We start from the raw sequence: 19,649 nt of genomic DNA, 5'->3' as shown, positions 1-19,649 counted from the left end.
AATGAATAAAGGCCCTCGCATGCCACAGCCCTTTGATTTCCCACCTGAGTACTATTGGATTAAACGAGTGGATCAATTACGTTCGGAAGTGGTGATTACGAAACTCAAGGCTACCCACCCCCCCTGTCTGCCCCATCCCAAGCCTCCCCCCTCACCTCCATTCCTTGCGCTCTCCCCCCCAAAGGACAAATGCCATTCAATGTTAAGTCTAACCACGACTGGGGATGAATCTACGTCTAAAAACTGGTAATTTTCAGGGCAATTTCAAATGTGGCAAGAGGCACCGGGGCACACGGTGGCTCTGATGGCAACAACTCGACATAAACACTGGGCAGCAATGGGGGGGGGGGAATGCAGCAAGCCCCTTGCCGCCTTCCCCACTGGCAAGCGGCACTAACCACTCGTCGATCTCACTCGGCGCTCCACTGGCTTCATCCGCTAATTTGTCTCGTTTGTTGCAGACGAGTCGCGTCCCCCGTTCGCCTTTCACGTCGCAGAGTCGCATTCACCGATTCGGGGGGGCGGGGGGGGTTCTTAACCAGGGTCCAACAAACCCATAGCGGACCACTATGGGGTCCGAGAAATGCCAAAAGGAGTCTGCCAAGTGCTGGACGCGAGCATTCCCCTCCCCCCTCCCAACTCTGAGCAGCGACACAGCAGCGCTCGCTGTAGATGGGTCTGGGGCTCTATAGAAGCTGCAGAGGTCCTTAGTCCAGCTAAGGTTGAGAACCGCGGTGCAAAGTTTGTTTTGCTCGGCCGGGCACCTGCTCCATCATCTCCTCCTCCTCAGCGAAGGAGCTCTCACCTACTCACATCTCTGCCCGTTGAGAAGACGTAAGCGTTGCCACACCCTGGTCTATCAAGACCCCTGATCCTCTACCCTGTTTGTCAAGGTGTCTCGATCCCTCACATATGTCAATGAGCAAAGTCCGGTGGTGGGGAAGGGCGGGTGGGGGGAGGGGGTCACACCTCCAGGCCACGGGGGGGCGGCCCTCCAGTTCGCTGCTGCTCCAGCGCTGCCAGGTGGCGCTGTCGTAGGCGGCGCAGGCGCAGCATGGCGGCCTGCACGCTCGCCTGCCCGATGAGGTTGAAGTCGTGCAGACTGATGAGGTGCAGCAGCAGGTTTTGGAAGAGGCCCATCTCCAGCAGGCGCGGCCCCCACTGCTCCACAAACAGCAGCACCGCTCCGTGCATCTGGCTGTCCGCGATGAAGCTGCGCAAGAGATGGCAGTCACCACCACCGTGCATCATCATCACCACCACGACCACATCACCACCACCCTGCACATCATCGTCTCAATCTCGTGTCAGCACCATATCAACCAACAAGCACCATCATCCCGATCATAATTACCACCACCATCATCACCATCCCACCATCATCACCACATCAAGCATCATCACCACTACTATGCACCATCACCACCAGCAACCATCACACATCATCACCACCCTCACACATCATCATCATCACCACCATGACCAAGCATCATTATAGCCACCACCACCAAGTATCACGCATCATCACCACCACCAAACATCATACATCATCATCATCACCACCACCATCATTCATGCATCATCGCCACCACCATCGCCACCACCAAGGGGCGGCAGCAGGGTGGCACAGTGGTAACAGTTGTGCCTCACAGCAAGAAGGGCCTGGATTCGTTTCCCGACTCGGGTGCCTTTGTGTGGGGAGTTTGTGTGTTTTCCCCCTGTTCTGCATGGATTTCTTCCGGGTTCTGCAGTTTCCTTCCAAAGCTAAAAAAAAAAACATAAAATGTAACTAGTATCGGCCAAACATCCATCGAAATGCTGACCAATCACCATTCAAATTAAATCAATTTAGATTTACGCACAGCTGCAACATCACCTCCTACTGCCAAAACCTGGCAGGCCGTTTCCGACAAAGAGAGTCTTAAAACTCGGCGAGGCTTTCCCGAGTTAACAAGTGGATTTATAAAATAACAAAAGTGACCTTCTCCCTTGGCCAACATTGTAACTCTGCGCGAAAGCCGAGCATCCGTTTTACGTGACCGCCACTCACCCGTGTTTCATCACGTGCAGGTTCCACATTTTCATCAGCTCCTTCTCCCCCTCGTTCACGTCCATGAACTCGTCAATTTGCTTCGGGAGTTAAGAGCAGAGCCAGGCAAAGAAATAAAACATAATTAAAAATCAGGGGGAAGAACGAATAACCTTTGACACATTCAGGTGAGATATTTGCAGAGTGGTGCTGCAACAGTTTGTTCCAACTCGCAAATAGGTCTGCGAGATAAACTTCTGGTTTAGGGGTCGGTTTACTCTGTGATCTGCCTTGTGCTAAAAGAGTCCTACGAGGCAGTAGTGGCTCTTTTACAGAGGAACTGATCCCTGTAGCAAAATAGGATTTTACATAACTGGTCCGAGACCATGCGGATGATGACGAACATCGTCCCATGCCCATGTGACCCTAACCTAAGCTTAAGGTCGTCGCGTTTCCCTCCGCGAACGATTACGTGCGGCGGTGTGGATCCCTGTCAGCGGGCCTCTAGCCAGTGGCTGATAAGTGACGTTCCCATGGGAGAACGGTGACTCTTTAACCGCTGTCGACTCACCGCAGAATGCTGAATCAGTTGTTCCTTTTCCCCCAGTTAAAATTTATATTGCACGATTTGGCCCCGTGTCACAAGACTAAGAATCCAAATGGACCTCTCGCAGGGAATTGCAACCATCTGTGTTGGAGGCCGGCCCACAGAAGTGGGGATCACAGAGCTACCCGAAAAAACTTCAAGTGACCTCTGCGCTAATTATACCGACGTGGGATAGACGACGCTGGGTTGTGTCACACCCAAACTGGAATTTAAAAAAATCACAACCATCCCCGACTATAAATCATGCACTGCAACCGCAGCTCTGTCCCCACAGCCCCGATCACGAGGAAGACAAAGCTCTTCTCCTAGTGAACCAAGTGAGGCGAGTGTCAGGCGGGCAATGGGTGGGGTAGGGGGAGTGGGCGCCCTCTGACCAGCACGGTTTTCTCGCGGAGCCACTCGGGGTCATTCTCGTCCTCGCTGTCCTCGTCCATCTCTTGCGGCCTCAGCGGGAGGCAGGTGTCGCTGTGGAAGTAGAGACGGTCGTGGCCGCTCACGTAAGGACGCTGCTGCTCCACCTCCAGCTCGTCCGACTCGAGGAACTCTGACAGGCTCGGCTTCGGCCGCTTCGGCCTAGGGGAGGACGGCCGGCCGGGCGGCGCGAGCGCGCGCGGACACACACAGGGCACACGGCAACAGGGTGACGGGGAGGCGTAGCCGGGACCACACGTCCACCCCACCATTGCAATAGTCCGTTGCCTTGCCTCCGCGCTTCTACGCTCGCCTTAGATCACGAGGGCCCTCATTAGTCCCATACAATGATTCCGGTCGCATGGATCCCGTGCATCCTGGTTCTATTCTTTTCAGTTTCCGTTACCATCGCGATACATGCGTTGAATGGCGATTTGTGATAATTGGTTATTTAATGGTTGTGAAAGTTACTCGCAAATCATACGGTCGCCGTTACCTCGAGGCAAATGGACCGGATAAAATCTGAGACTGAAAACAATGACTTCATGAGAGTAGTCCGATGAGTTTCATCGAAGGGAGAGGGGAGCATTGATAACCAGCACGTGTGCAGGTGCTGAGTAGATTGTTGGGGAGGGCCGCATCCGGCAGCGAATTAATCATGGCCGACGAGGTTATCACGCAGTTCAGCGGTGGCGCTCCTCCTCACCGGCACACAAGGATGTAGGTGACGGGCGTTCTCTTGACGGGCCCATTTCTGCTGAAGGCAAACCCCGGCTGGGAGTGGATGTCCTGCGGATTGCCAGCGTACGAGCCGTCATAGCACTCGTTGACGGACACGTCGATGCGAGCACCTTTGGTGAGAGGCTGTGAACGGGAGACGCAAGCCGAGTTAAAACCCTCGAGGGGACAAATAACAACAACGACGACGATGCCAAGGGCGGTCCTCCCGTGGAGCCAAGCGCGAGTGCCAAACCAGCGCCATGTCTGATGCCGACAGCACCGGACCTTTCTGCACCCCCACCGCTCCTTGCTGTGCAATGAACGCTGTGTTATTGCCCCGTGGGTCACGGACCAGAGCAGACATTGGCACCACCTCGGGTTGCAAACCGTTAGCAGCACCAATTTAGTCCTACGACCAATACGATTGAATTACCACCTCGGGTGGTACCGACAAGTGAAATATCTGCTCTGGGCTCACAGACAGCTAAGAGTTTAAAACGCTTTTGCGAACACAATAGGAACTCCTCGTCGGACAGAACAGTGCGTGGGAGGCTGAAGTCAATCGATAAACGAGTGTGATAAAAAGCGCTCGAGAAGTGATTTCCAGAGAGCGCAGAGAACGATTGTGACCACAGGCGTGAAAGGAGGACCGATTCTATGGTCACGAATGCGCCCGTCGCTGCCTCGACGCAGCGCGCTGCGAGCGTCATTACCAAAGCAGCCGTGCGAGCCGACGTGGCCACACGAGCACGCCCCCTCTTTGACCATCCCCCCCCCCCCCCCCCCACGTTGTTTAGCCCTGTTCATCCGGTGTCATTTAAGGGTCCTAAAAGTTACCTGGGCACACAGATTGTAAACGCTCATCTCGATCGATTAGCTGCCTGTCACCGGCCACTTAACGGAATCACTCGCGGGACTAGCTCGCATACGTGGAGCAAAACGGTTTGTAAAATCAGCCGAAATTCTCGTAGCATATCCATATATATATTTATATGCAGTATGTATGTACATAAGTTACGCAGAATGATATACATACATATTACACACAATACATACACATACGATATACTCTACACTACCTTCCAGTGTACCGGAAGAAAGGGGCGGCAAGGTGGTGCCGTAGTAACCCTTGTGCCTCACAGCAAGAAGGACCTGGGTTCGATTTCCAACTCGGGCGCCGCCTTGCTGTGTGGAGTGTGTATGTTCTCTCCCTGTTCTGCATGGGTTTCCTCCCAGTTCTCCGGCTTCCTCCCATAGCTAAAAAAAACATACAATATAACTGGTAATGATTGGCCAAGCATACCAATGCCGAACACTGTAAATGAATCGATTGGGGGGGATTACCCACGACTTGGCAGGACGACCCTCATGAACAAGAGCTTCGAGGACTCGCTGGGTGGACGAGCGTAAATAATGAAAAGCAAAACATTAAGAGAGGAACCATGAAGTCCTTCCAATGTCCTGGTGCCCAACTGTGCCCGCCCAGCGCCGAGCGTGCTCATGGTCTAGTGGCGTGGGCAACACCGAATACACACATTTCCATAACAACAACCAGCAGTGCCATCCAACCACGCTCAGAAAATAAGCTCCTGGGGGAGGGGGACGGGAGAGAGATGGGGGAGAAGTGAAAAGAGGACAGAGTAAGCGCACGCGCACACACATTCAGCTACGCGCACGGACACGCGCCCACTCGCATGCTCCTCAATTACAGTAGAACCTCTCCTAGTGACCACCACTGTTAACGACTAATCGCTTAACGACAGGCCTCCATAGAGCCCAATGTGTAGTATATTGTGTAGTGTATAGTAGTGTAGTGTACTGCCTCCATAGAGCCCAATGGGTTCACTTACCGACCATTCCCCTGTTAACAACAGGCTTTTGGAGGTAAAGTAAATATGAATTAATGAATTGATTAACCGTGTTTCTTTAAATATTATGCGTCTATAATGTTGTTATTATCTTTATTATTAATATCCATTGCTTAAACATTACAAAGTGCGTTTTTGGATGAAAAAGTGAAACTTTCGATGCTATCGAAACTAATTAAGCCTTTAACGTGTATTTCCTATACTCGCTTAACGACCAAATCTCGTAACGTCCGATTTCGTGGAACCAATTACCGTCATTAAGTGGGGTTCCACTGTACACGTTTAAAATACTGCAGTTGCCCGCTTGTTTAAACGAGGATTGATAATCACCCATCTCCACTAGCAGCCCTGGTGCAGTGGTGGAAATTCCATATTCCTATGCCAGACGGTTGCGACTGCTCTACATTGTGAGGGTAAGGCTCAGGAGGAAGGGTGACTCTGTGTTCAGGCTCCACGACTGTGGAACTCTCTGCCCGATGGCGTCACAGGTAACTTTTATATTAAGGCTTAAGGTAAATTTCCATGAGTGGAAATTGTTAAATTGTGAGTATTTACTGTTTTATTAATATTTTTTCATGCGCGTTTACGAAGTTTGTCTTTCTAAATATTTGTTTCATCTTAACTTGTGCATAGTGGCCTCGTAACCTGATGGCAAGAAAAGGTGCTCTATAAATACAAATTATTATGCCTGGTGATGTTCTTCAAAGTGGTACCAATTGTATTGAGAATTTTACTTGTAACCTTTCAACTGCAATCCGATAGCCCTGAGCACATCACTTCATGCCCATGTTCCTAGCAACAATTCTCATCTTAGGCACGAGTTATTCATATACCCAGAAAATCATTGCTGGTCTTACAATCAAATTGCCAACTCATAAAATGAAAATAAACCCAGTAGAATTCATCCATGATGCATCCAACATCGTCAAATCCCAAAACTAAGCAAGTGTTAAGCCTGGATAGGGCTTGGATGGGCAACCACCACGCATAAACAAGTTGTTATAGGCCGCAGGGCTAAGTGTTGCATAGCAGTGGGCACAGTACAGCAAAACCCATTGTCATATCATACATCTATGATCACAAATCCATTCTAAGAAATAAACATACGCTTATACATGCACAGGTATATTTATAAAACAGCAGAGTCTCAATAAACAACACGAACTGGACGAGCTGCTCGAAATTAATTACTTAATTACGGATCTTTACAAACAGGTCAGACAGGCTGCAGAGGGCAGGGGAGGAGAATGTGGAGTGGTTTGGGGATAAGGGAGATGTAGGTGGGGGGGGCTGTAACGCCTTCACGCTGCACCAAAACTAAACTATGTTTCATTTTACCAGGCAAGGCCCACTGAGCTATAGAGCTCGTTCTTAGAAGCGACAAGGCCAGCAATGATAGCTCAACGAAGTGCCTTATGTGGATATTTCTAAAAAACAAATACTCTTATTAAACGCACCTTGATTCTAAAGATAACGACGACACGCGCATACGTGCGTCTGATCGAGCGCGGTTAATGGAAGTGCGGTCAAGTGAGAGTCCGTTCAGATTAGTCGTGTCCATGCGGCAGCCTCGCGCGGTCCGGGCCGACGTCCAAGTCCGGCCTGGCGAAATATTCTACAACCTCGCGCGCTTCGATGACCGCCACCCGGCAGGATCGAACCACCCTTACGACACTGTCACCGCCGTTAACCCGTCGGCCCACACGCGAGACGAAGCTGCCGCTTGTGAACAGGAGGATAAAATCAAGAGGGGGTGAGGGAAACAACGATAGCAGCACAGCCGCCAGGGCGGACGTGAGACCGCGTCACACTGCAAGTGCTAGGCCCTGTGGTCACCACATAGTTGAAGATGAATCGGCCGTGGCACAGCTTGAGGTGCTTGAGCAGGCTGTAGAGCTTGCCACAGTTGAGCGTGCACCAGGGGCAGTGGACGTCGTCACGCGCCTCCGTCTGCTGCCGCAGGTTGTTGTTGTACAAAAACTGCGACGGTCCAAGAGGGGTGTGGGGGAGGGGTCGGTTAGCAGAGGAAACGAAAGGAGAAGCATTGTGGTGACAAACATCGAGTTCCACCGAAATCGGGATCCTGAGCATCGTGTTGCCGGTATCGCAACATGGCGAGATGTTAACTACCTCGCCTGGTATACACATCGTGGGTTCCATCCCGACCCTGATGCCTGCTGTATATTTGGACTTTGCGTGTCTCTCTCCCCTTTGTTGCGTGGATTTTTCTCAGGGTCCTCCGGTTTTCCCCTCCACATTTAGAAACCCTGACGCCTATATTTTAGAAGTTTGCATGTACTCCCTGTGCTTGCGTGGATTTTTCTTTGGGTCCTCTGGTTTTTCCATCCATATTTAGAATCAATGTGCATTGTCAGAGAATTTGGCTGCTATAATTTTCCACGCGATGAGCCACTTCGTTGAGCTATAATTTGTGGCCAGGTCGCTTCTAAAAAAGAGCCTAATAGCTCAGTGGGCCTGACCTGGTAAAATAAAAATAGTAGAACAGGGAGCAGTTGGCACAGTGTTTCACGGACCCCCTGATCAACCCAGCGACCCAAGTTTTATTTCCAGTCACGGCTAACATCAGTGGCCAGTGAACTCAGGACCAGTCCCACAGAGTGGTACTTATTTTATATCACCTACGTTCCACTATAAAAGCAGCCTACATGTTCATCATCATCGTCATCCATGATCTATCCACTGCTTCATGAAGGCCTCCCCCAGACATTACGTTTTCTCAAAGGTCTTTTGAGGGAACACTCCATTTAGCTCCTACACAAAACTTGATTTCACCATTTCATCTCTGCGGCGGACACCCCGCTCTCGGGAAAGTTCACTCCTTTGGCTACTACTCTGTCATCATTCTCGCTCGCCAAACCGTCACGCTTTCCTTCGCCGTGCCTTTCCCAAGCCCCCTCCTCTCAACGGCCGACATTACGTTACAGACGTTCCCACGAAGCAATGCACGCAGCACTGCGATTTCATTGCCGGGGTATTCCAAAACAGGTCCTTTGAGCGTCACTCGAAACCCTGAGCGGGAAGGGAATGGCACATTGGCGGACACCAACAGCCCGTGGCACCGCTAACCGCATTAGCAGCCGACGACGGGTGAAGGACGGTGACGGAACGACGCCGCATTCAAAGGGGGTTGAGAGAGCGACCGAGCGGGGCGCACCTGGTAGTATATTCTGAGCTTCTTCTGAGGTTCCATTTGCCCCGGCTCCTTCTTCACCTGGACACTGGACGACAGCTGGTCCTTCACTCCTGCACAAAGAAGCCGACGATAGAAAGAAAAAATGATAATACGGAAGAGGCAGCTAGCCACGTGTTGGGGAAGGGATGCAGTTGGTGTGAGGCGAAGCAGGCCTGGGGGAGATGTTTGCGACCTCGGTTGGTATGGAGGTTGTGGGTTTGATCCCGATCGCCCGTATATTTGGAGTCTGCAAGGTCTCCTGATTGCGTAGACTTTTCTCCGGGTCATCTGGTTTCTCCCTCCGCATTTAGAATCAACGTGCGTTTAAGAGTATTTGGCTGCTATACATTTTCACATGATAAGCCACTTCGTTGAGCTATCATTATGTGGCCAGGTCGCTTCTGAAAAAGAGCTACAGAGCTCAAAGGGCCTTACCCGGCAAAATAAAAGTTTATAGTTTTTAGTATTAAGGAGCAGTATGTACCGCGAGCGCACAGAACAAAACCAGTCTCCTCTTCTGCAACCATAATCACCGTGTCGGTCCAGCCCAGCACCCCCCTCTTTAACAGCGCACACGCTCCCTTAGGCATTGTTACATTACTCCTGCCCGCTGCTCAGTGTGAGTACCTCACCACCTGCGCCTTCTCTGAAAAGGTTGAGAGGAAATAAGAGTTAATATCCTGGCCTCAAGCCCCTTGCCCATAACCTGACATACCTCCCCCCAGCTAATCGGTAACAATTGCACAATGGACATCATCTCCACCATGAAAGGGTCCACTTCCATCTCCTCCCACTTGTAAAAATAATTTCTGCCTTCAACATTAACCTCCATTCATACACTGATGATGCCCAATTGGACGCTGCAAACGACCATTTTTATCTCACGTCACAATCAGTTCTTCGCTGAATGAATATTCCTAAATTGTGTTTAGTTTCACATTGGTGGCAATATGAAAATCTATTTCAGAATACTTTCGCATTGCTGCCATTGTGTTTGGGAAACGACGTTGGTTAAAAAAATCCTCATCTAAAACGCGTTGAGAATGACGCTCATTTACGCAGGAAAGGGCCACCAAGTCTAAGGACTCTTTCTCAGGAGGGTCCTGCCAAGTGAATACACGCGGGGGATGATGACTGCCATGCACATTCCAACCAAGCAATTTACGGTGTCATTTTCAAATTGGCGAAAAATTTGGACCACGATGCCGGCACACGATGGGCCCACTTCGTGAATGACGTCACGGGGATCTTTCACCTTACCTCTCAAGCATCGCGAACGTACAAATGGATTTAAACATCCGACTCGGTGAACCGCTGGACGCCACACGTTTCAGTGACAAACAAAACGGGGTCAGGGTTCAGGTATCGGGGAGCACCGGGGAGCGCCAGGGAGCGTGAGGGAGCTTCAGGGAGGGCGCGGCAGTGCCGGGGGAACGGCGTCCGTCCCGCACCTGAGGTTCCGGTGGGGGCGGCCGGCTTCTGTGTGGCGGCGTTGCGGCCATCGGCGGACGCGGAGGGGTCGACGATGTTGCGCGGAGTGAGCGGCTTGGCGCTGGGAGTGAACGCCTTGTCCATGGCACCCCCGGTCCAGCGCAGCGTGAACTGCAGCGTGGGGCCCTGAGTGAACGTCTCGAGCGGTGGCAGCTTCTGCGGCGCGCACGGACCGGGTGGGGGGCCGCGCGAAGAGTTACCTTCCGAAGACGAGACCATTTTAAATGCACTCTGGAAAAGCGTAAATTATTTTGTAACCCTCGCGTTACAAACCACAGAGAAGGAAAAATGTCAAGGTGAGGTATTGATTCCTACTTACTTTCTCGAAGTTCAACAATCTCGTTACTTCTCATTTTCATACATACAGTGACAGAGAGAGGATTAATGTTTCCAATGTAAAACAAAAACGCACCAAGCCGTTCACCGTAAGTAACTCGCCAGCACGGTCATTAATTATCATGCATTCAGAGCCATTTAGCCCCTAGCAGCGCTGAGACCTCTCGGGTTACGGTGTCTCTTTAGCGGCGTTCACCAGTTTACCGCAAGGCTGTGCACAAGCAGTTATGTCTAGAGGGCTTTTGGTTCCTTCACTAAAAGCTGCCTGCATTCCGTTTTGTTTTACCGATCCTATAATCAGCGAACCAGTTGAGCTCTGCATGTGTTACAGTTGATTCAACGGTTCCTTATGAGAAGCAAAAGTGTACCATCTGCCTGGTGCTAAACAGAGGAAAGGAAAGTCGAGATGAAGCCTCTGACACTTCAGCTGGACAAAGAAAACGAGAGAGGAAAACACGCAGCCTCATTCCGATCTCGTCAGATACGCGATCGAAGAACTCCAATGTCCAACAGAGGCACTCACTGTCAAAAGCCCTGTTCGAAAGTGTGTGCACAGTTTTGACTCTTTCTCGCACGACGGCTTCTGGGTAGCCGGGTTTTGCGAGCGCCAGAACGTTCCACGCGGCAGTTCTGATCGCGGGACACAGATCCTTTTTTGTCATATTGCTCCCCTGCTTTGATTGTCGTTAGCCGGACACCGTCTTGTGGGTGCAGCTTCGGGCGCAAGCGTCGCGTGTGCATGATACGAGCGCCCTCCGCGGCGCCGTAACGGTCAGGGGCGGAAGTCCGCGTAGAAATTTCACTTGGCCATTTGCAGCTTGGGCCACAAAGACGCGGGTTCACGGCGCGTTGTGGGAAAAGTTCGATCACGACTCCCCGCTCTCCACCCTCGCTGCCAACCACCCCCTCTGCCAACCACCCCCCCACCCCCCTTCCGAAGAGTCAACGCCGAAATTTACCCCGTCTCCCCCACCGCATAGGTCCCAACCGTATACGCGTAAACACACGCGTAAACGCACACAGATAAGAACACGCGCGGCGGCGAAATGAAGCGAGCAAACGCGACGGGCGTGCGAGTGGCTACGGGGGGTGGGGAGACAACGTGACCCAGCGATCAGTGCAAGACGGGGCAGCCGTGGAAGTCCGGCACCAACGGTTGCCTTGTTGACAAGGCACCTTGCCCGCCTGGAGATCGTGGCGTGCGAAGGTCAAACGGTCCCATTCTCTAAACCACCAGCCGATCCCCAACCTTCTGCTCGTCGTGTTTCCCATCACCAGCCCGAGCTACTGTCCGCGTACCCCTTACCGTCATACAAGGTGATTAATTACATTCGTGAAATTACAATAGCATGCACAAGTAACCAACGCCCGCAACGTTTAGTTTGCGCTTCATAACGTAGTAACGATAACTAAATATGCGCAACGTACCAAAGCACCGCTTGAGTGAAACCCCCCCCCCCCACGTGACCGGAATCGCCGTGTGCCCACTGACGCTACGTGAATCACGACGGAGAGATGCCTTGCGCACCACCCCCCCTCCCCCCCCCCCCCGAGGCATGCTCCGCGTGCCCTGAAAATGCCCCCCCCCCGGGGTACGCACACCACGGATTGGGAACTGGCACCCTCACGCCACCCAGCGACGGCGATCGCCACCGGGCCCACGGTTCGTCGGCGTAAAAGCTTTGTGGCCGCACGCCATCCTCGCTCTGCTACAAAAACGCGACTTTTACGGAACAAGTGGGGGGAAATCTTGTTGACGTATCGAACATTTCCCGCCCGCAATTCGAAGTTCAAAAGGTGTTCAAAGTCGTGGTTAATATTAGTAATAGGAGCGCGAAGGGTTTGTTGTGCAACGCCTAATTGCTATGATTGCGTGCAATCACCGTGATGAAAAGTGAACCGAACACCTCGGTGGGCCCGCAGTGAGTCGGCTTACAGAGGCGAGACACGAGAAGCGCGCGTCGTGACGGCAAGGCCCGGCCACAGCTCCGATCGCAGCGTCGTGAGACGCAGCGTCCTTGACAGCGACCGCCACAGTTTCCCGCAAGTGCCGACGAAGCAAACAAAAAACGGGTTTCACAATTCGCGTGAGGATGGAAACGAAATATGGCGGTGGGGGCGGGGGAGGGCCAAGCATTGGCTGGGACTGAACTTTACTTGAGCCATCGGACACCGCAGGATGGTGCCGATAAAATGTGTCAGACCTAATAAAGCGGGGGCCGGGTAGTAGGTGACCGACACTGTATCCGCCATGGCCCCACCTTGCCCTCCAGGAAGGTCTCCCACGTCGCCCTCTTTTTGCTGATGTGGCAGTCCTCCAGCTCCTGCATGGCCACCTCGTACTCGCCGTCCAGCAGCTGGCACCGTCTGCTCGCGGGCGCACACACACACGTAACGCCGGTCAGTCCACGCACAAAGACAAAGATGCCCCGCATAGCCTGTAACAGACTGTTGGGGCAAGTGCTGTTAGCGAGCACCTACGAAGGAGGTATGGCACACGAGCGAGGGGGTGGGGTGCCCAACGCCAAGCCTGGGTGCCTTTGTCTCACTAGTGGCGATGTTTACACACCGCACGAGGTACTCATTTGAGGCAGAGTCGATCTAGGAGAGGCCCACGACCCGTTCAGATATTCGTCACTGGTGTTGGCTGTGAGCGGGAATCAAACTCGGGTCGGCAGGTTTGTAGTGCAGCATGTTAACTGCTACACTACACTACTGCTCCCCACACACACGTGCAAACACACTCGTCACTCACAAGCATGGTACATATGTTTGTATGTTGAACTTTTGTCACACCGTACATAGCCAATCGTGCCAATTGGAGGTACGGTGATTATAACACTATTCACTTATTTTCTTACCAGGTAATGCCCACTGAGCTATAGAGCTATTTTTCAGAAGCGACCTGGCCACAAATGATAGCTCAACGAAGTGGCTTATCACGTGGAAATTTACAGCAGCCAAATACTCTATAGACGCACGTTGTTTATAAATGTGGAAGGAAAACCCGGAGAGAACCCGGAGAAAAATGAACGCGACCAAATATAGAGCAGACGTCAGGGTCGGGATCGAACCCACGACCTCCTGTATACCAGGCAAAGTGGTTAACATTTCGCCAACATTCACCCCCACTGTGAACATGCGGAATTTCCACTGATGGTTAAAAGGCCGGCTCCTCTGAGGTCAGACACGTGCGACTTTGAAGGGAAGTAATTATGCATCCTTTCCGACGTGCTTTCCAGTTACAACATGCACTCATTGTCCGACATTTCGTTCCACGTGCTTGCAACGAAATGTCAAGGCATCAAGCCGGACAACAATGAATTTCAACCCAAAAACACATCGCAGAGCTGCACGGCAGAACCGTGAAACATTGTATTGATTCTGTTTCGCCCACGGGCTCAGGGCCACCCCATTGATTCTGTTTCGCCCACGGGCTCAGGGCCACCCCATTGGAAACGAGCACCGCTCCGTGCACGTTTAAACACTTCCTGTTAACTCTCCCCCAAGCCTCATGCAAGTTTAAAGGCTCTTCTCCAGGAAGGCAGCATCCCCACACCGAGTATAGCCGCGCGTGCACGAGAACGCAGGAACAGGAACAAAAACCTACCCACGCATGAGAGAAGCACGCTTGGAAATGTCCACGGGCAGTCCTCGGCATACAAACCAAATTCGCTCCTGAGACCCGTTTGTAAGTCGTAACACAACGCACTGGATTTAAATCCCCATACGGTCAGTGTCGTGAAATGTCTGACGGTTCAACAAAAAGGGAAGCATTGATAAACTTGTTACTTCTCGCGGAGGATCGCTCCTCCGAACAAAATAATTCGGCGGTTCAGTTTTCAATTGCGAATTTGCTTGGAAGCTGGTTCATAAGTCGGGCATTCGTAAGTTGGGCACTACCTGTATATATGTTCCAGGAACCTACTCGCTGTACTGTGATCTACTATGCAGCCTAGTCTTGCGACGAAAAATGAACACACAATTGAAATGTCTACACCCGCGGCAAGTCTCATTGCTAAACGTGGCCAACATTTCGTTTTTGGAGCGGTGACGTGGCCCAGCGTGCGCCGCTGGTTGCCGACATTCGCGGGTAACCTGGCGGCCGCCCTGGTTATTATTGCGGCTGAATTAACCACGCAAACACACGCCATCTGCTTCACGGAGGACGTTAAAATATCCCGTTGACGTCATTCGAAACGAATAGATCTTTTGTGCCGGGCGTCATGGTCCAAGATCGTCCACAAATTACTCAATTGGCATTAAGACATAGCAACATTGTTCTCTGCTGCCAGACTACGTCCATGTGTGAAACACAGCGCCGCCTTCCTTCACAAGAGCCCGGCGCCATGAGAAAGGCGCGAGCAGGCGCCAATTTGTACGCAACTATTCTCATCCTTTCGTCGCTACACAAGTGTTGTGGCGCGTTGTCCGAGGACAGTGACCTGTTTTTATCGAACACCGTGAGCTCCGAGGTGTACACCTTCTCCGTGTCCTCCCGGTGGCACGAGCTGCGCCTCCGCTTGCTGGGAATGTCGTCCGTGACGTCTGGGGTAGTGGGTGGTGGGGGGGACGCGGCAACGGGGGGATGTTAGTTTCCTGCGCGTAAGTTCCCGGGCGGGGGGGGTGTCGTGACACACCATTCCTGCAAGCGGTGAGCGAGCGGACTCACGGGAAGCTGAGCAGTGGGTGCAGCACATGGCCACCCACACAGCCAAGCGGTCACACTGCGATGGTGCGACGCACCACGCGGCCCATCACATGGTAAACCTAGTGTATGGCGAGATCCGTTATTCACATACAGTCACACTTGGACACTGCCACGCCGACCGAAGTGTTACGTGAATACACCCGCTCGCATTGGGACCGTGGAATATGGGTGCGATCCATGATATGAAACGCGTGCAGCCAGGCCTTGCATGGTGCTACGCCGAGCACAGCAGTGGACAGTGCAGCAGAGTCCATCATTGTACATCGGTACTATGGATGGATTGTTGCATCACATATTCTTGAGAGGCGGCGGGGGCGAGGAAAGGCTGTCATCCAGCAGTGGATGGATCACGGCTGATGATGATCGATGCTCCCACATCTCTGATCAATGCTTGCACCAGCCCACACCGACAAGCGTGGTGAAATATGGTCAAAGACTAAGAGCTCCCGTATAGCCTTGAACAGACTGTTGGGGAAAGTGCTGTTAGCGAGCACAGATGGAGTCCGGTACGGCACACGAGGTGGTGGCTGGTCAGCACCACACCCAGCCACCTTTATCTTCCCAGTGCTGATGTCTGCCACCTAGGGGAGGCCCAGGACCAGTTCAGATATTCATCACTGATTACAGCCACGAGCTAACATCAGTCACCTCAGTGCGATAACCACTACATTACCGCTGCCCACGAAATCCACATGACACCCAGACGAACGATTGCACCGCTCTGCAAGAGTTGGGAATGGATTCTTGGTCTCATGACGTGACGCGGATAGCACAATGGGGATACAACTGGGGGGGGGTGGGGAGGGGGGAAAAGAGTTAAACATTTTAATTAAAATAAATAGCCTCGGACGCACCCAGATTCTCGTCGGCATCGCGGGCCAAGCCGGCAGCCCCCTGACCCTCGCGCCCGAGCGGCCGGTAGATGCGGAACAGCAGCGAGTAGGACTTGACGAGATGCGGATTCCCTGGCTGGAACTCCCCATGGGGGATGGAGAGGGAGGGGCAGCCCGCCCCCGCCCCTGCCTTGCTGGCTCCGCCCACCACCGGTGGGTTCAAAGGCACCTGCTTTTTACCCAGAGGCACTTGCTTGATAGGGCAGCTCACATCCTGCGCCAAGAAGAGCACAGAAACGCACGCACGCGGGCGCACAAGCATGTTGCGATTATTGATTTCACCAGGCGCTTAGTTGCGCCACAAATCGCCGGCCTTTGCAATTTGTTCGTCACGATTCATGGTCGTGATGTGATTAAATAAATAATTTTGTGCTTTTTACACTGTGGTGAATGTAATGCCTCTGGTGGCGGAGAGGGGACACGTGGCAATCGAACACAAAACGTACAAATCTCAATTGCTTCTCACGCAATACGAATGCAATAGGAATCCACGGATCGCCCAAGAACCTCCGTTATTCGGCAAATTAATGCATCGTTTCATATTTCCCAGCAACCAAGGTCTCTGTTCGACACCTCCAAATCAACCTTGCCTCAAAGAGAGGTCACGCTCCTCCTCTCCTGCCCCCATCAGCGGGAACTCCTCCCCTACTCATACCTGTCAATCCCTTATCAGTGCCTTACCTTATTACAGACCAATTCAGACCGTATTGGTCACGCCGTGCCCTTATAAATCTCAACGTTTATCCTACAAAGTCCCATCACAAGGGGGAAACAAAGACAATTTATTTTGCCCGTATTGAAATGGCTGTACGTACGCTGTATGGACCTGTAAAGACAATTTCCCTGTACAAGAATACGGGTGAAACGTAGGGGGGTTGACAGGTATGCCTACTCATTGGTACCGCCCACTCCTTCCCAATGTTCCTTTTCTTTTCCCCGTATGATACATTTTTCTCCCTACCCTGAACCTAACCCATATTATATTCTAATTGCACCTGTTCCATTGTATTCATGTATGATGTACAACTTCTTTCGCACTGGACGTAGCCAACCGTGATCATCGGAGGTGCGGGGAATAGCTCCTATAGTCACTCACCCATGTACAATACTCTGTCTCCTGTCCCTTATCTCATGTACCCGCCCTATTTTTCACAGCGTCTTGAGTTACAATGACAATTAAAAGATTCACAAAGTTTTGCATTCCAAATAAACGAGCACAGCAGACCCGTAAGCAATTACGACGAGGCTCACCGATTTGCATGCATTAAAAAAAATGATCTTACAGGATGTAAAAGAGTCGTTTTATTATCTCATTTAGCGGCGACCCAGCGGCGATGAAATGGGTGAGCAAGTAAAACTTTACCGCCAAATTTCAGCCCGCGGTGAAAAATAAACACAGTGGTCGCCCCCCCCCCCCCCCCCCCCCGCAGGTCAAATCCCCGTCCGGGAAATCGTCTCAACTCGCTGTGCTACACGCTGCCACCGCACAGTCGTAAAAGGGGCAGGGTTTCCATTTCAGCCTGGCCTGTCCACATCGAGTATTTTATCTCTCGTTTCGGGCTGTTGCTATTACAGAATCACGTGCCACCCACTCCGGTCAACCAGTGACCCAGAAAAATATTCGGCGAGAAATTGAACCCCACCAAAAAGGCAAACACAAGACGGATAAAGTAACGGCCATGTGCGCACCTGCGCCGTCAGGAAATTGTAAACACATGTTTAACCACAACGCTGCTTTGTGCTAGGCTCTTGGGCTTGTCCCTTGCTTGTGTAATACACTCACTCTCTGAACACACACTTGCAAAAATATATACTTTTAAATCCCCGTTACATTCCAAGCAGCGATCACAGCCAGAAATAAAACTTAGTGGCAGCGGTGTAGGACCAAAAACACAACGGTTGATAGCATCTTGCCAGAGAGAAACGGCAAACATCTTGTAACTCCCCCTCTCTGAAGAAGCGCTCTTAACTGAAAACGTGAGCTTTCTCGGCGTTTCGCGCAAACATGCGGTACAATCACAGCTGCCGTTGTAACTTTCTGACTCGCCCCTAACTGGACATCTGTGAAAGAAGAGCTTCACAGCTCATCGAATTTCTCCAGGATAAATAAACATTCTGACTCCGATTCCGAGATGGGAAAGCTGCTGCTTAACGATCGCTACAACAGGCGTGGCTTGTGGCAGTGCCTCGCTCCGTCGGCCCGAGCACCAGCGTCAATGCGAGCGCTCCGCTGGTGCCTCCGCCTCGCGGCTCAGCGTGGGGCACAGGCTGCTTCTGTCGCCCCGCTAACGTCTAAGACGCGCCGAGAAAACGCTACCAGAAACACACGGAGAATCGAAACGTCAGCGCCGCAATGACGTACCGCCGATGTAAACGCCTGCCAAACGGGCGTTTTACGCGCAAGGCTAAAATGTAAAATCAGAAGAAGACCCGACGCCACGAGCTAAAAAGCTCGTGCGCTCGCCACAACGAGCGAGCCCGTTGAGAAGGCCGCACGGCGTCACGCGTGGGTGGCAGCTTTCGTGTGACATCATGGTTCACGGGTAGCTGCGAAACAAGCGGTGGGACGGCTCCGCAAACGCGGTCCCCATGCCAGGCGGCGATTCCAGCAACAGCAACGCCTCCACTGCTCAGAAACCCCCCTCCCCACACGGCCTCCTCCTCTAGTTCTGTACACGACTTCTTCGGCCGGGCACATATCTCATCTCGCAGCTGGCAAGCGACCTAAAACCGTCAACACTGCATTACCCTCTAGCGTCCCCCACCCGCGCTGGGTGTGGAGCGGTGTTCCTCGCATACGAGCTCACGTGCACAGGTTGGGAGGGTTCATTTTGAAAAGTAATGGGTGCCCGATTACAGGTTATTCAAAGTGTATTGGAGGCAGCGCAACATAATCACGTGTTTGGCATTTCTTTTCAAGTAATTCAACCTGATTATCTTCAAGATTACACGCTTCACTTGAGACACACGTGAGGTTAATTTAACCCCTCAAGTAACAGTTAAATGAGGATTTGTAGGCTTTGTGTGAGTGACTGTGTAGTAATCAGCTATTGCTCACCTTGAATTAAATAACACCAATGAGCAGTGACCGGCATCGTGAAGTACGGTCAAACTACCCCACGCGAAGAGAGGATGTCGCGCCCCAACACTCCCCAACCCCCTATTCAGCAGTGAACTGACAAAAGGGCTGTAGGTGGACGGGGCCTTGGCCAGGTTTGGGCCCTGGGAGGTATTGGCGTTGTACGTGGCAGCAAATTCAATGAGAGCTGGGATCACCGCAGACATCCGAAGCCACGGAACCACGACTCCCGACGTCTCACACACACGCGCAACCCAACTGCCGTCTGCATCGTTACAAAATTAATTGGTTCAGACAAAAAAAGCACTCGC

General features: G+C 52.1%; 1 protein-coding gene across 4 annotated transcripts in view; it reads right to left on the bottom strand.

The window, feature by feature from the left end:
* The window catches only part of SUZ12 (SUZ12 polycomb repressive complex 2 subunit), a 52,133-nt gene that overhangs the window by 9,183 nt on the left and 23,301 nt on the right, over positions 1-19,649 (bottom strand). Inside the window, exons 8-19 of one of the 4 annotated variants that reach the window (XM_061555157.1) lie at positions 16,221-16,473; positions 15,101-15,203; positions 12,917-13,022; positions 10,280-10,475; positions 8,811-8,899; positions 7,472-7,615; positions 4,920-5,024; positions 3,754-3,911; positions 3,011-3,209; positions 2,051-2,130; positions 1,651-1,764; positions 970-1,213 (exon numbers count right to left, since the gene is read on the bottom strand). In XM_061555157.1, coding sequence (XP_061411141.1) covers positions 970-1,213; positions 1,651-1,764; positions 2,051-2,130; positions 3,011-3,209; positions 3,754-3,911; positions 4,920-5,024; positions 7,472-7,615; positions 8,811-8,899; positions 10,280-10,475; positions 12,917-13,022; positions 15,101-15,203; positions 16,221-16,473 — 1,791 coding nt within the window. The remainder of the gene's footprint in view (positions 1-969; positions 1,214-1,650; positions 1,765-2,050; positions 2,131-3,010; positions 3,210-3,753; positions 3,912-4,919; positions 5,025-7,471; positions 7,616-8,810; positions 8,900-10,279; positions 10,476-12,916; positions 13,023-15,100; positions 15,204-16,220; positions 16,474-19,649) is intronic. The other 3 variants (XM_061555177.1, XM_061555166.1, XM_061555185.1) reach the window with 3 other exon arrangements.

Source organism: Lethenteron reissneri, chromosome 3 (genome assembly GCF_015708825.2).
Source record: "Lethenteron reissneri isolate LAM-NWPU_2019-01 chromosome 3, ASM1570882v1, whole genome shotgun sequence".
Lineage (NCBI taxonomy): Eukaryota > Metazoa > Chordata > Hyperoartia > Petromyzontiformes > Petromyzontidae > Lethenteron > Lethenteron reissneri.
This window is presented reverse-complemented; position numbering and strand designations above follow the sequence as displayed.